The sequence below is a fragment of the Stomoxys calcitrans genome, chromosome 5 (genome assembly GCF_963082655.1).
Source record: "Stomoxys calcitrans chromosome 5, idStoCalc2.1, whole genome shotgun sequence".
Lineage (NCBI taxonomy): Eukaryota > Metazoa > Arthropoda > Insecta > Diptera > Muscidae > Stomoxys > Stomoxys calcitrans.
Window position 1 is genome coordinate 157,687,658 of NC_081556.1, and position 15,502 is coordinate 157,703,159.

The 15,502-nt window shown below is 35.9% G+C and overlaps 2 protein-coding genes and 1 long non-coding RNA gene across 5 annotated transcripts; 1 reads left to right on the top strand and 2 right to left on the bottom strand.

Annotated features, from left to right (window-relative positions):
• Positions 1-309: 309 nt before the first annotated feature.
• Positions 310-5,420, bottom strand: LOC106088432 (protein phtf). Of its 2 annotated transcripts, XM_013253956.2 has the most exons (12): positions 5,132-5,420; positions 4,917-5,059; positions 4,561-4,838; positions 4,305-4,498; positions 3,818-4,235; positions 3,560-3,736; positions 3,295-3,499; positions 3,102-3,236; positions 2,649-3,048; positions 2,460-2,589; positions 943-1,200; positions 310-881 (listed from the first exon to the last, which is right to left on the bottom strand). In XM_013253956.2, the coding sequence occupies exons 1-12, from the start codon at positions 5,155-5,157 to the stop codon at positions 654-656; spliced, it is 2,592 nt and encodes an 863-aa protein (XP_013109410.2). In that variant the 5' UTR covers positions 5,158-5,420; the 3' UTR covers positions 310-653. The 2 variants fall into 2 exon arrangements, with proteins under 2 accessions (XP_013109410.2, XP_013109409.2); XM_013253955.2 differs by having other exon boundaries at positions 3,560-4,235.
• A 2,379-nt stretch (positions 5,421-7,799) lies between these two features.
• Positions 7,800-9,555, top strand: LOC106088433 (protein tamozhennic). The gene is made up of 5 exons (XM_013253957.2): positions 7,800-7,989; positions 8,052-8,251; positions 8,308-8,575; positions 8,891-9,133; positions 9,189-9,555. The coding sequence occupies exons 1-5, from the start codon at positions 7,848-7,850 to the stop codon at positions 9,221-9,223; spliced, it is 888 nt and encodes a 295-aa protein (XP_013109411.2). The 5' UTR covers positions 7,800-7,847; the 3' UTR covers positions 9,224-9,555.
• A 2,655-nt stretch (positions 9,556-12,210) lies between these two features.
• LOC106088434 (uncharacterized) lies at positions 12,211-14,640 on the bottom strand. 2 transcript variants are annotated; one of them, XR_009398503.1, is made up of 3 exons: positions 13,619-14,640; positions 12,843-12,976; positions 12,211-12,544 (listed from the first exon to the last, which is right to left on the bottom strand). It is a non-coding gene; the product is annotated as an uncharacterized LOC106088434 (long non-coding RNA). The 2 variants fall into 2 exon arrangements; XR_009398502.1 differs by having other exon boundaries at positions 12,712-12,976.
• Between the last annotated feature and the right edge of the window lie 862 nt (positions 14,641-15,502).

Below are 15,502 nucleotides of genomic sequence, written 5' to 3' on the forward strand. Positions count from 1 at the left end.
AAATTAAAACACGTGTATCAAAAATACAGAATTAAAACCAATGTACAGTTATAACTGTACTGTGTATAACGATGACTAAGCATCGAATCCCGAAGCGTCCGCTTCAGACGAATTCTAAATGCAAAGTGATTGCATACTTTAGACTATTTTTTTCCGGCATGCTAAAACACACAACAAATAATAGGTAAAAAACAAAGCATTATAAAGCCTTTTACGTGTCACGCTTTTTCTGCCCATATTCAAGTGAGAAACACACATTTTTCACAATTTAAGTACGTGTTTGCCGAAGCATATAGGAAGTTCCTATGATTATTATTTACTATATTTATGCCTCTTTTATTTGTTATTAAAATATTTGTAGTTCTTACAGAAACAAGTAAAATATAAATAGAACAACACTGTACGCAGTTTTGTTTAAAACTAACATCTACATATATATAAGATTGCATCCAAAAGATTCTATTGCCTATATTCGATCATGTTCTTATGATAGCATTTATATCATAAATCACAACAGATTGTTCTCAGTTGAATTTGCATATTTTGTTCAGTTGGACAAATTGCTATTTGTTTCACAATTTCTACTCAAGACAGACAGTACAGTACATAATTACAGACTAAATTATTGGTAGCATTAAGAGCAGTAAGGTACATTATTTGATTTTGATTTTGTGTAATTTAAGCTTAAAGCCCAGCATTTCACTAAGAACTCCCGACAACGCAGACAGAATGACAACTTTAATTGTTGTAAACAGATAGGGGTTGGCACTAAGTCCGGATATTTTAAAAGGCGTTTCAAGTTCCTTTAATAAATCGGCTGCCAGTTTTAATACACTGTTGGACACCATCAATTCATCTTTCTTCTTTGGCTTCTTTTCAATCTGTAATAAAAAATTCAAAGCTGAAATATTTTCTAAAGCGGTGATTGGTTCACCAACATACCTGCAAATATAAATTAATTTGCTCTGTTATTAATACGGAGACAGACCTATATTTATGGTGAATCTTGTTACCCAGAGTCATAAAACGTAATAGAAAAATACCAATAGTGCTTGACCACATTAATGCTTCTAAATTCAAATGAGAGTGGAGGTGAACGGAATCCTTAAGCCACTCTACACTCAGGAATGCCAATAAAAGCAAAGTAACAATAAACGCTGCTGATACAATGATGTCGACGGAACGTTGGGGACCTCTTTTCTGTGTGAAATAAAGTAAGGTGTTAATCAAGACCATTGAGAAATATTTTTAATTCTTCTATAATTTTATTGTTCATTGTACAGATTTTTCTTATTTTTGATTTAAATTTCATCTTTAAATTAAACAAAAAATTTTATTTTTCAGAAAGTAGTTCTATGTAATTTATTCAAATCGACATCATGATGCATCGAATTACACGATGAAAATAAAAAAATCGATCTGGGAAATTTTCACAACATCTTACTTTAGGCATTTGTTTTATTTGTTGTTTTAGCCGTATGTTGTCGGATTAGGGAAAAATTCCCCAAACAGGGCATTTTTCATGATCGAGGAAATATTTTTCTTTTTTGGCGAAAGGACATTTTGATGGGGAATAGAGAAAAATTGGGAATTTTCTAAGCGATATTTCATGATCATGGCTTTAAAATTGATTTTTTCGAGTATACGAATATTCCTTAGTTTAACGCCGACCATTACTCTTGGACTGAGTTTAATTTAAAATAAAAGAAAGCATAATTCACCTACTGTGGTTTTTACTGCAGAAATACTGTACAACTACCAAATTTATTGGGGAGATGAGAAATTTTACGTTTGAAGTATTCATTGGTTCAAGGAATGCAAATCTAACATTAAAAAATATTTCGGACATTGCCAAATCGTTTGAAATTTTAACGACGATCAAAATTACATATACTTTAGAAATATTTGGATGTGTTTGAAACTTAATTTTTGTAAAAAAAAATAATAGGTAAATATTTTTCTTTTAAAATTGTTTTTTTTTTTTTTTTTTTTTTTTGGAGAGAAAACATTTTATTTGGAGAAAGTTGTTTGGAGTTTTAAAGATCTCTTGAAAAAATACAGAAACATTTGCTATGAAGGACTCCTTCGGGTTGTTGTTTTAGCACTGAGGCGGCAGCCCTTGCGCTGAAGGAGTCCTTCGGGTCAATTCGGAACGTACAACCGGCTGTTATAGAATTGATTTGTTTCGTTTGTCAATTCCATGACAGCCGGTTGTACGTACCGAATTGATATATGTATTTACTCATAATTATTTACACAACTGCAAAAGTGTCAACGCATATTCCGTTAAGGAACAGCAGGGACGTTTTTCTCCCTTATTAATGAGTGCTGACCGATTTAAGATGACGTCTTCAATTAATTTTAATTAAATTTTTTTAAACAATTTGGACCATCTACGTACGATTAAATTTATATAAGATTCTACAAATGCTGAGCAAAAAAGTGTTATGCGTACAAACCTTCAAGTATGATCGAACACTTAACCATGTCTTGATATTTCTCACTTTGTTCAATCGAAAATGGGGAAGATTCGACTTTCTGGCACGTCTCGATGACGTCAAATGCGAAAATAATTTTGCATAGAGAAATCTTAAAAAAATATATAAAAAAATTATTAGATTTGAAGGTCTCACAGTTGGGTTAGTCACCTCTGCTTGAAAGTTCTTTCGGCAACCCCGAATATCATAAAGAGAATCATGGTTAAGCATAAGCGGTTTATGAATCCAATAACCAGTACCGTTCTTTCCCATTTGGTATCGCCAAAGGCAAAACCAAATATAGCCGTAAATGAAAATGCAGCCTTCTCCCACAGAATCATAGGCAAATCGAAGTAATTGATCTCACTCGCTTTCTCCGAATCCATTGTTATTTCACATAATCTACAGAAGAATGGTATTAGCGAAAGGACAAATGAACATAGAATACCAATGTATATGTAGTCGTTAGTTTCCGGCATAAGCTCGACATTCTCAATGATGCACGAGGAAATTTCTAAAACTGACATTTGGGCCTTTTTGATTTCGCGATGGTCCCAAACCGTACAGCTGACTGAAATAAGGCTAGCATTAAAGAAAAACTACCTTCAACTGAATTTTTCTTACTTCTGTCACTTGTTCCATGGGGATTTAAAATGGTGTTTGGCGTATAGTCCAAATCGGACACATTTGCATCGGAATATTGATTTCCTTTGTAACCATCCGAGTTATCGTAATCTGAACTATAACTGCATTCCTCGCCTATAAAGAACGTAGGTAAATTCCATATTTTGCACACACATTAGTAACATTTCCTTACTATTGGTTGTTATGCCTAACCATTCTGTAGCCGATGTCGTGCAGTCATTGCAGTTCGATGTTCCTTGCGAAGCTGGACTTGATACCAAGTCACCATCGTCACCCTCCTCTTCTGTTTCGTCACTACTAACATCTCGAGATTTATTACTTTTTCTTTGTGTCATGTGGTCTGTATTGGAGTCGGGTATCTGGGGTCGTATTTTGCGCTGAAAATTAAATATAAGCGTTTAAAGCAATACTGCCTTGTGACTTCAACAAATTCATACATCAGCTAATTGTTCTACCCTCTCGTGATTATTAATAATACTTCGAAGTCGTAGAGCTTGGGGAGAAGCATTTGTATCTTCACCACTAGAACTTTTGCCATTAAGACTCTCAAAACCGTCGTCATCTCCTACAGCGCGTCGTACATCTCGATTTTCTACCAAGTGAATGGGCTGTGGCTGTTGTTGGGAGGAGTTGGTAATGGCTGTCCTATTAATTAAATCATCATAAAATTCTTGGACGCAATCATCAATACGAACAGTTTTAATGGGTGAATTATTTGGGCTGTTTGAAGACAAGCTTGAGATTTCACCGTGCTGCGATGTGTGTGTACTGCTCGTTGTCGATACGGATTGTGGTGATGTTTGTTGCTGCTTTTCCTGAGTAGGTGATGCAAATGTCACATTTCTCTTTCCAATGGAGCATTCTGATTGGTTATCTTCTATACTATCGTTCTTAAGTGAATCCGCAAGGTCTTGTTTGGGAAGCGAAGAAAAAGCTGAGTGCGGTTCTGAAAGACTAATTTTCAAAGATGTTGGAGGCGTATTTACGGGTCCTGTACTGGACTTCCCACCAACGCTATTGATTACTTCTAATGAGGTTTTGTTTGCCTTTCCTATGAGCTCATTTACCCCGGCTGAAAATTTTCTAGTATCTATCAAATCATGGCTTCGTAATCTAAGAATATAGAATAATAAAAAAATCAATGTTTATCTACACCACAAAAAAGTGGAATAATTTGCGTACTTGACAAGCTTTTTACGCCTGCGAAGTTTGCTTTGTCGTCCACTGTTTTGGCTAGCATTTGAGTGACGCCTTCGTTTGCACTTAACACCTCCGCCTTGCTGTGCTATGTTTGTTGCAACAATTTGCGAATGTATTAAACTCAAAAGTAGGCTTAAAGCCATAGGAATTAAAAGCTCCGAAATTGAAATTACACGCTGGAACAAAATTTACCATTGTCAATTTTATTTATATCACTTTGTATTATGTTTAGGCTCACATCAGTCTCCGTTTTATCATCACTCGCATATTTAATGGTTTGATTTATAGGGGGCTTGCTGTCAATATGAACTGATGAACCTTCCTTTACATTGTATGTATATACGGCCCAGTTTACCATTTGGCTCATATATACGAAAAACAACAGACCAAATGCATTTGGGGATGTTTGTTTCACCCACCATTGGGCATACAGGGGCAGGAACAGATAACGCAGTATTGATAAGCGTATTACGGTTGTGAGTGATTGCTTGGGTTTAGCTTTAGGAAACGTAGAACCTGTAATCAATACATTTGCACAAATTTTCAATAGATTAGGTGTGCAATGGTATACAGTGCAATTGTAAATTTACTTACCTCGGACCAAATCCACGTCAATCAGCTCTGTTTTTAACTTAGCAGTCTTTAACGTTACTCCACTGTTAAATCCATCAAGTATTTTCATTTCCACCGTTTTCTCCCACGGCTCCTTATCGTAAGTTCCAATCTTTTTCTGATACCTTTGTGAGTAATAAAACATTGCTTATTTTGTGTAGTTTTTGTCCTTGTTTATTTTTCTTTCATGCCCTTACCATGACACAATTTCATCTAGAATCATAATTTTGCACAAATTTACGTTCAAACCAAAAATTGATTTTCTTCCTATAGTGCGTGTGGACAAAATTTCGATTGAACAATGTCAAAATCTCAAGATCCAGCTCCACTTTCTCGTCCGGGAAACTCTTGCAAAATGATCATTGGCTAAAATTTATAATAAAGTTTGCTTGAGGGAGTCCCTTACATTGAAGATTAATTAGACATTTTTTTTGTTTATTTTTTATTTTAGAAGAATGCGAAGTCAATCCCAATTTCCACGGCGTCAGTGAGGTTAATTTGTGGACGGCGGCATTTTGAAGTTGAAATGTCTCCGTAGTAAGAAACAGCTGATAAAATGAGGCCTACTCAATGGTAGATTTTTTAGATATTTAAAAGATTCTGGGTTAGGACCTTTTTTAAACAATTTGTACACATATTCTATATAGGGTCGAAAAAACAAATAATAAAGTTTCTATTCCTATAACGAATCTGTAAAACACAAGACATTGCAAAAAATACGTCCGAAGACGTACTATATATATTGGGTTGCCCAAAAAGTAATTGCGGATTTTTCATATAGCCGGCGTTGACAAATTTTTTCACAGCTTGTGACTCTGTAATTGCATTCTTTCTTCTGTTAGTTATTAGCTGTTACTTTTAGCTTGCTTTAGAAAAAAAGTGTAAAAAAAGTATATTTGATTAAAGTTCATTCTAAGTTTTATTAAAAATGCATTTACTTTCTTTTAAAAAATCCGCAATTACTTTTTGGGCAACCCAATACAATATGTGTTAACGGCTATTATTACATGAAATCAAAAACTATGCTGTGTAACTGCACTAGAAATCTATGAAGTACCTTCATCTGATACGCACTATATACTAGAGCTATTAATAAGCTATAATTTGATATTTGACAATTTTTTCTCAAAATTTTCAAGAATTTATTGGAAACTTATTTGGAAGCGCTCGCGGAGCATAGGTTTGCCGATTGCACAGCGATATATAGAATTATTGAACTTTCTTGTTTTTGCCAATGTAAAAAATTAAATTTTGGTCGGGTTGCATTTGGGAAAGAAGAACATTTGTTTTATTTTTAATTTGTCACGCCTAATTGCTCGGGACACCCTAATACAATATACAACTTATCCATGTCCGACCCATTGACATACATATTAAGTGTGAGGCAGCCACTGCGGCTATGGTAGAATAGATTGAGGATGGGAGCAGCTCATGCCATCGCGGTAAAATCGAGAAAACCTAGAAGGAAGGGAAGTAGTTTCCGATCGGATACTTGAGATGAACCTTGAAGTTGAGTGCGAGGCACTTCTGCCATCTGCACAGTCTTGGATTGACGGAACCCTAGTATTGCCATCTGGAAGACCATGTTACATGGATGGATCAAAGGTAGAGGACAGAATGGGCCTGGGGGTCTACATTGAGAATCTGTATTCGACTTCCTGACCATAATACGGTCCTGCAGGCGGTGATCCGGGCGATCACGGAATGCGTGAAGTGGTGTGGTACAAACGCGAGGACGTCGAATGTAAACATCTTTACTCGCAGTAAAATTGCCATAAGGGCAATAGCAACTAGGACGGTAAGGTCACAAACAGTCTTGCCATCTGAGGATGGCAAAATCCGCATCGTTTGGGTGCCGACAGACGATTTGTCGGTGAAGGTCAGAAGACTGCCGTCAATAAACTTGGTTAACCCGAAGCCTTTGGGGTCGACGCAGTCCGAGTTAAGGGAGTGTGCGACGAATGTGCATGCAACATTGTGGAACAGCGAAACGGTCTGTAGAACGGCGAAAATCCTATGGGAGGATCCAGATCGTGAGAAGACTAGGCTATTACTGAAAGGAAGTAAGAAGGAGGTCAGTATAGCTATTGGTATCATAACGGGACACATAGGACTACGAGCTCACTTATGTAAAATCTATGCGACAAGTAATAGAATGTGTAGGGTATGCGGTGGATTAATATCTGCACCCTCTTTTCAACCTAACCTAACCCATGACATAATTACCAGGTAGTGTACCGTTAACAGCTGAGTAAAATTTTTTCTTGCGAATTACACTATCTGTCTACGAGTTTTGGTTGTGTGTGTGCATTATAGTTAAGAACCATAACACACACAAACAACGAAAAATGGGGCGAACTAGTACCACAGTAGCGCAGAGGTAAGCATGTCCGCCTTTGACGCTAAACGCCTGGGTTCGAATCCTGGTGAGACCATCAGAAAAAATTTTCAGCGGTGGTTTTCCCCCTCCTAATGCTGGCAACATTTGTGAGGTACAATGCCATATAAAACTTCTCTCCAAAGAGGTGTCGCACTGCGGCACGCCGTTCGGACTCGGCTTTAAAAAAGGAGGCCCCTTATCATTGAGCTTAAAACTTGAATCGGACTGCACTCATTGATATGTGAGAAGTTTGCCCCTGTTCCTTAGTGGAATGTTCATGGGCAAAATTTGCATTACTAGTACCATACTCAAAATCAGAGTTGCACTTATGACTGATTTTGACAAATAGTGCACTAAATATTTTGTTGTTGGGCAACTGCCACTACCTGTAAGTAAATATATCTTGCCCTGAACTTATCGAAAACACAGTATTCAGGGGAATACCCCAAGTATTTAATGATAAGAAATGCTTGCAGAGCTAACTTGATTAATCATTTGCAGTATTAATAATCAGAGAACAAACACTTCGCTACATGCAAAGTAGAAATATGGCAAATTTCGAGCTGAAATATAAATTGTCTAAAATGTGGGATGAAACATTAAGACTTCATAACACATATTGTCTTGAGATTGAAGATAGTATACAGAAACTCGAGATACTGCGTAAATTAGAAGGTGAATAAATCGAAAACTCAAACGAATCTGACATGATAATCAGTTTTATCATTTGATTTTAGGTACTCTGAAGAAACTATTGTGTATGGTGCAACAAGATCGGAAATTCTTGTTCCCAGAAACTCTCTCTGTTTTGAAACAGTCAATAAAGGAGCTCCACCAATTCAATGGCGACAAAGCCATATCGGCCTTTGAAGCAATCAATCAGTATGCAACTAATCTGCTTACTAAACCATGGCGAAAAGAGTTTCGAACAATTAAAGTAAGCTCAGAATATCAAACTGCTAACATTTTTGCTAATTACAAGTTTTGTTGTAGTTGCATTCCGGATTTTATCATCTTAACATTAAAACTAATTTAGTCAATGCCGAGAAACTTTTCGAAGCAATGGGCTATCGGCATTTGTCTAAAGATACGATGGTATTAAACGGCCCACTTTGCCCGGAACTTGTGGCAAGTGTGTCCCGAGATGCCATCACAGCATGTTTTGAATTGCAAATAATGCAGAGTATTTATGTGGCTTTGTATGCTAACGGTATGACAACATCATGGTTGGATATTTTTTGTTATCGGGAGACTCATATCGGTAAGTATGACACTTCTAAGGAGGGGGAGGATTATGTTGGGGGAAAAATAAATAATATAATTAAAATAACTTAGGCTGCTTAACAATTAGTTTTATTTGAACTAGACTAATCTTTTTTTAGACCTGATGGCTTTGCAATGCATTGAATATTAGAGTTGCTCGGCATGGTCGTCATAAGTGGAGTCACATAAAGGCGATTAAGGAAAATACGAAAACAATTCTCTGAATGATTTTAGTAGATTCTCTAGTCTCACTTATGTACACATACAATTCTTTATAAACACTTGAAAATTAATTAATTTATTCTTCACTTAGGTGGAATCTCTGATGCAATCGTGGACTTGATTCGGGCCTATGAAAAGTCATCCAATCAGTTAAGAGAAGATAATATTGGTAACTGTGGCTATAGAGATGTTCCAAACCCAAACAATAGTTTCCACAGTGCACCACAAATCGAGCCAAACAAAATGATGTATCAATTTCCCATGCCTTCTAATAAAAAGAACGTGAATACAACAAAAATGTATGAAAACTCTGGAAGGAGATATAATGCAAATGGTAATCGATTATCTCTGCCATGTAGTATTTCTAATCAAATCTCCGCTTCTCACAGCATACAAGGACTATACGGTTTATCGGAACAAGTAAATGACTATAAAGATTATCCTCAATCTGTAACATCATCTAATGAAGGAAAAATCGGTTATAACGTCAATCAGCACCAAACTACCGATACAACGCGAAATAGTAAATCAACGAAGGAAGATATGAAAAGAAACCATATTGTCCCCAGCTTTATTCCAGTAGATACGAATGCTTCCAAATTATTGCCATTGTCTTTGAATAATGGAACCAATGCTTTGAGTGCTTTAAATATCAACAACATCAAATCAAACAAAGATGACCTTTCGTTTAAAGGCACAAACAGCAAAAATAAGAACCAAGTAAAGTTATGTCAATGGAACGAATTTTTATTCCAAGCTCTTGAGTTTAATTCTACAATGCGGATGTTGTTTGATTTTGTCCAGCATTTGTACAAACGATAAGAATTTGATTTGTGCTAAGTTGTATGCACTTTATTTTCTTAATCAATTTTTTTACATTTTTTATATAAAAAAAAACAAAGGACAAATAAGGCGGAATTGTGTTTTTACGTTATTCAGATAGCTTACTGTCATTTCCTTGGGAATGTCCAGAAGGCATTCATTTTCAAGCAGCCCAGAGCTTAGGCCTCGTACCAGAAATAATTAAAACTGGGAATTGTTTGCTTGGCAAAAATGAACTTTATAGGTCGCACTTCCGAATTCGATGAAATTTTGTATGTATACATGGTTTGACCCAAGTATGGGTACTTATTATCGAGTAGATTATGAGTATGCCGAAAAATTCCGTTTACGAGTATGAAAAAAATCCCAAGAGGCCTTTGCTCCATTATTGGGGTGCAAAAAAGCATCACCAGAGAAATATAGCTATAGTTGTCTATTGGCATGCCATATAAGATGTCACTTTCTGTATTCATAAGACTTATCTTATGTACGTCGAAGACGAATAGAGCGTGCTCTAATCGGCATGAGTTCTCATATGTATTGTCCTTTTTATATGATGAAAGAAAAGCACGATTGAATCGAAAAATCCAATTGTCATATAAAATTTTTCGTATGTATCACACGGTGTGTACAACTTTCAGAGTTGTTGTTTTTGAAATTACATATGACGTGTCTTATCGTCTAATGGTAGCCTAAGGAAAATTGTATGCCTCTGGTGCATACAACCATGGAGACACCGCGAATGTGGCTATAACAACAACAAACTTAATCGGGATTAGTCCCAGTCTTGGGAAAGTACAGACAATTTCAATGCATATAATGCGCCAAAACGGAAGCAATCATATTTGCTGTATTTTATTTTAGTCCAACCAACAACTGTCGCTAGGAATATTCATTCATATGCCTAGTTTTAAAAAGAGTATGGTGCCTGCTTCATATCATGCACCGGCATAAGAAATTGTACCATGTAAATGTACAGTAAGTCCGAGGTCTGTCCAACACATAGTATAAAGCAATATATACAAAAACGATAGCCAAACATGGTGTGGGAAAAAGTATTGACACATTGGAACCTATTGTACAAAGGTGTAGGCCATTTATTTGCACGCCTACGTTGGAATTTTGGAACATATAATGTTTCCTTATTCATGAAATTAGTATTCTAATACCAGAAACATACTTTATTTTTTTTATTTATTTATTTCATTTCATGCAATGCGAAGCCATCAGATCTATAAATAATCACACTATGCATAAGACCAGGATTCTATTAGTGAATCCTGGCATAAGACGTACTTTTTCTAACATAAGTTAAAAAACTACTCAATAAAATTGGTAAAGGAGTGGTTAAAGGCCAATGGGGTTCAGGTTAAGTCGTGACCTGCTCAGTCTCCGCTCCTCAAAGGAACAAATATTGGGAGGCTTTTGAAATTAGCGACAGCGATACAAATGCCAAATGACACCAAACCTGTTTACAGAATTACCAACAACTCCCTGCAAAAAGATGTCAAGATATATTTGAGACTCCATGCATCGTAGAAGCAGAAATAATTAAAGTTGTTACTCAGTTGAATTTTTGTGTCGTTTGCTTTTCAATTTTTGTTGTAAATGTCAACACCTCTATTATTTTGAACAGAAAATTTTTGGGCAGAAATTTATGCATTAAAATATTTTATATTATTGAAGCTTTAATTACATAATTATTGTTATAATCAATTAGGTAATTGATCAATAATTAATCTTAAGAACAAACATCTGAATGAAACAAAATATTTTTATATACAAAAATAGATATTTGTTTTTAGTTGGGTGCACCCCTATTTTTTTTTTTGACACAACTTTATGCCCCGTTTTATGTTTGGCATAAAATGTTTAATAGTTATTTGATTATGAGTTTTGTGAATACGAAATTTTAAAATCAGTTTATTAAGAAAATACAGTAGTTTAAATAAATTTGAAACCCATAATAACATACCCTCTACTATGAATCACACTTGTCAAGTTCTTCGCCCGGTATCTCTTTATAGGCAAACTAAATATAATGGATCAAAATTGCTATGCTATTAGAGGTATGTCAGGTTATAAACCTAATCGGCCATACTTCACTTGGATGTTAAAGACAATTGTAGATCACCTCGTGCCAAATTTCTACCAAATCGGATAAGAATTGCGCGCAAGAGGGACTTAAGAAGTAAAATGGGGAATCGATATGCACGGTAGCTATATCAGGTTATGCACCTATTCAGGCCATGGTTGGCACGTTTATTTAGGAGTCATTGTAACAATGACTATGCCAAATTTCAGCAAAATCGGAAAGGAATTACGTCTTCTAGAGGCTCAAGAAGTAAAATTGATAGATCGGTTTATATGGGAGCTATATTTGCCCAAAATTTCAAGTGCCTAGCTTTACTCCTTCGAAAGTAAGCGTGCTTTTCAGAGACAGACGGACATGCCTGGATCGACTTAAATTGTCAAGACGATCAAGAATATACATTCTTTATGGGGTCTAAAATCAATATTTCACAATGGTACAAACCCAAGATCTTAAAATCGCCCTACCATAGTGTATGGGCTATGAATAAAATCGAATTACCAACAATGCGTGTATGCAATTTTTATTGACGAAATATCTGTACACAACTTTGCAAGCGTTGCTTTACGCCTTCTTGATTTCAACAGATGGACGGACATTTCGAGGTATTACGAACGTAATGGTAAGATTAGTCACCCATACTATTGAGATGTACTTAAGACAAACTATAACAAACATATAATGGGGATCGGAGCACAGCATATCTGCAACCAGGAATGACTCGACCAGATTTTAGAGTCCTTGACTTAAGTTCTCCGTTTGAGGCTTCATTTCCACGTTCCTTTTGCAATTTGCGCAATCAAATATGGTCTTCACCTTGTTTCATGTCACCTATGGTAAACAAAAATTATGCTAAGTAAAAATTAAATTGAGTTAAGCGAAAAATAATTTTTTAAAGTAAGGTATATATTGGGTTGCCCAAAAAGTAATTGCGGATTTTTTAAAAGAAAGTAAATGCATTTTTAATAAAACTTAGAATGAACTTTAATCAAATATACTTTTTTACACTTTTTTTCTAAAGCAAACTAAAAGTAACAGCTGATAACTGACAGAAGAAAGAATGCAATTACAGAGTCACAAGATGTGAAAAAATTTGTCAACGTCGACTATATGAAAAATCCGCAATTACTTTTTGGGCAACCCAATATATGTCGTGAAATTGTAAAAATAAAGGCTCATCCTATTTCTTGTCGAATTCCCGATATCTTAAATAGATGCTGCTACTATAATTGATTTTGCTTCCTAGTTTTGATTTTCGTTGATCTACGTAGGAGAAAAGAAGACAAGACAAGTTAATTAGTTTTTAAGTTTAAGCTTTCATAGTTAATTTTTTGTATTTTTTGATGCATACTATAACCATTTTAATTGGCGCAATTTTTACGACTTGTTTGATATATATTTAAATATGTCTATTTCTATTTCTCTTTTTTTGCTGGTTTGATTGTAACATTTTACTATTTCTTAGTGTAGACAAAAGGATTGCGTGCAAAATAATTTCTCTGTAGAAAATTGTGTACGCATGAGTAAGTAGACTAGAGAGATAAAATAAATGTTTTCTACGTCTTCTTGTTTTTGAAAACATTCACTCTGCTTTGACTCTGCTTTCCATGCCATAAGGCTATCGAAACAGAATGCGCCTTGACATTGAAAATTTTCGGCAAATTTGTTTCGACCAATGAGATTAAGAAGAAAGAAGTTTATTAATTTTTGAGTGTCAAGAAAAAACACATGCAATGGCAGTCGCGGACAATCAGCGGTATCGAGCGGAGAATAGCAGTGTGAGGCCGAGCGGCATCGACTCTTGCATAAATACTAAGTGCCTATAATTCTCGATATGACAAGTCGGGTTATTAGCGCCCTGTTCCCAGGGCGATCGGTCCTTTGGACCGGAACGAGCATACTCACCGACAGGAGCCTGACAAGGATCGCCACCTCTTGAAAATGTGTGTACAACAACATACAAAACCACGAAGATAACAGGTTAAAATAGTTTTCATAAGGTTATTGTAGCCGTAGATAGCTACCAAGTGAATGCTAACAAATGGATCAAATAGGAAGATTGTGATTACAGCTCAATCACCACAAGGAGGGGTTTTGTATCCCTTTTTGGCTCTTGGATATATGTCGAATTTTCGGGTTATTTAAAAAGGACAGTTAAAGTTTTTTGGCTACAAGGATGGCGTTGTTATCATGGTGTGTGGCTGTTTAGGTTTACTAGGTAACTTGGTATGTTCAGGAAACCTCTTCTAGATGTGATGGAGCTGTCGCCCTCACTACTGAATATCCTGGAAAGCCATTGCAATGTCAGGACTTTGACCTTGCGCTGGTCACATGGCGGACTTAAGCTTGATTTATGGGGATGAAGCGAAGTCATAGCCAGTTGAGCACCTATTGTGAGACTGCCCCGAAATTGCGAGAGTAGGTGCGGGATTACAGTTACACAAAATCTATTTACCTGTCTAAATTATCTCCATGCAAGTCCTTTCACTATTCTTGACTAATATATCTTGCATATTGGTGGGAGCTTTTCCAGACCTCCTGGCCGTTTTGTCATGCATGTTGGCTCCTAACCTTCTTCATTTTAATGTATGGCATTGTACTGATGTAAATTTTATCAGTGTTCTTCTGCGCTTTTTGAATCTTTCGGGGTCGATACAATAGACCTAAGTTTCCTGGGTTAAACTGATAGTGAATGAGGTTACTAAACGCGTGCCATTATATGCCCTAAGTTTATAAACCATAACAGTAGCAAACACAATTTATAAATTATTTATTTTGAAGTTTATATTTTTGTACGGCGAATTCAAAAATTAGTTGACATATCAAATTCTCTCAGCTGGGTTGATGCGGCCACCCGATAAATACGCCTTGCAACAGCCAACTTTGTTCAACTGGTTAATGACTGGTTCGACGCACAAAACTCGAAACAAGCAATTTTAACTACACTGGAAAGGTGATTTATATTTCATTTAAAACATAATTTTTCTATAATTTCTATCATTTTCCAGCAACCATTTGGTAATGACATGGGAAATGAAATGCAAACGCTTGCCAGGATAAATCAAGTTATGTCGTCTCCAGTTGTGTTCGGGAAGAAGACCCTAGAATGGTTTAAGAAGGGAATTCTTCAATCAAATCGTGCCTTAATAATGATCCGAGAATGTACTTATGATAAAGACTCTCTAAAAAACCTGCGCCTCATTTCGTCGACAGTATTAGAAAGTTGGAAAGAATTTTCGCACAAAAAAACGGATCGGAAATAGATCACAAACTAAATTTACAAGACCGTTTACTAAAATTAAGCCATAACGTAGACTTTCCGTTTAGAATCAAATCCTATATGATGACATTTCAATCGGCAGATTTGACATCCTTAATGATGTTCCACTATCCACTTTATGTTTTCGCATGTGACCTAACCTTCTATGAGTGAATCCGAAGCATCAAGTGTCCCAAATTACTTGGTGTCATATTTGACAGCTCTTACACATTCTCCTCATATGCCATAGCAATTTACGATAGGGTAAAAAGCATGACATAATTACCAGGTAACGTACCGTAAACAGCTGAGTACAAATTTCTCGCGAAGTGCACTATCTGTTAATGAGTTCTTGTTTATGGTGTGTATTATAGTTAAGAACCATAACACATACAAACAACGAAAATGTCGCGAACTAGTAACAAACTTAAAATCAGTGTTCCACTAATCACTGATTTTGATAGCCAGTGCACTCAATATTTTGTTTTCGGGCAACTGCCACTACCTGTAAATGCATATAATTTGGTAAA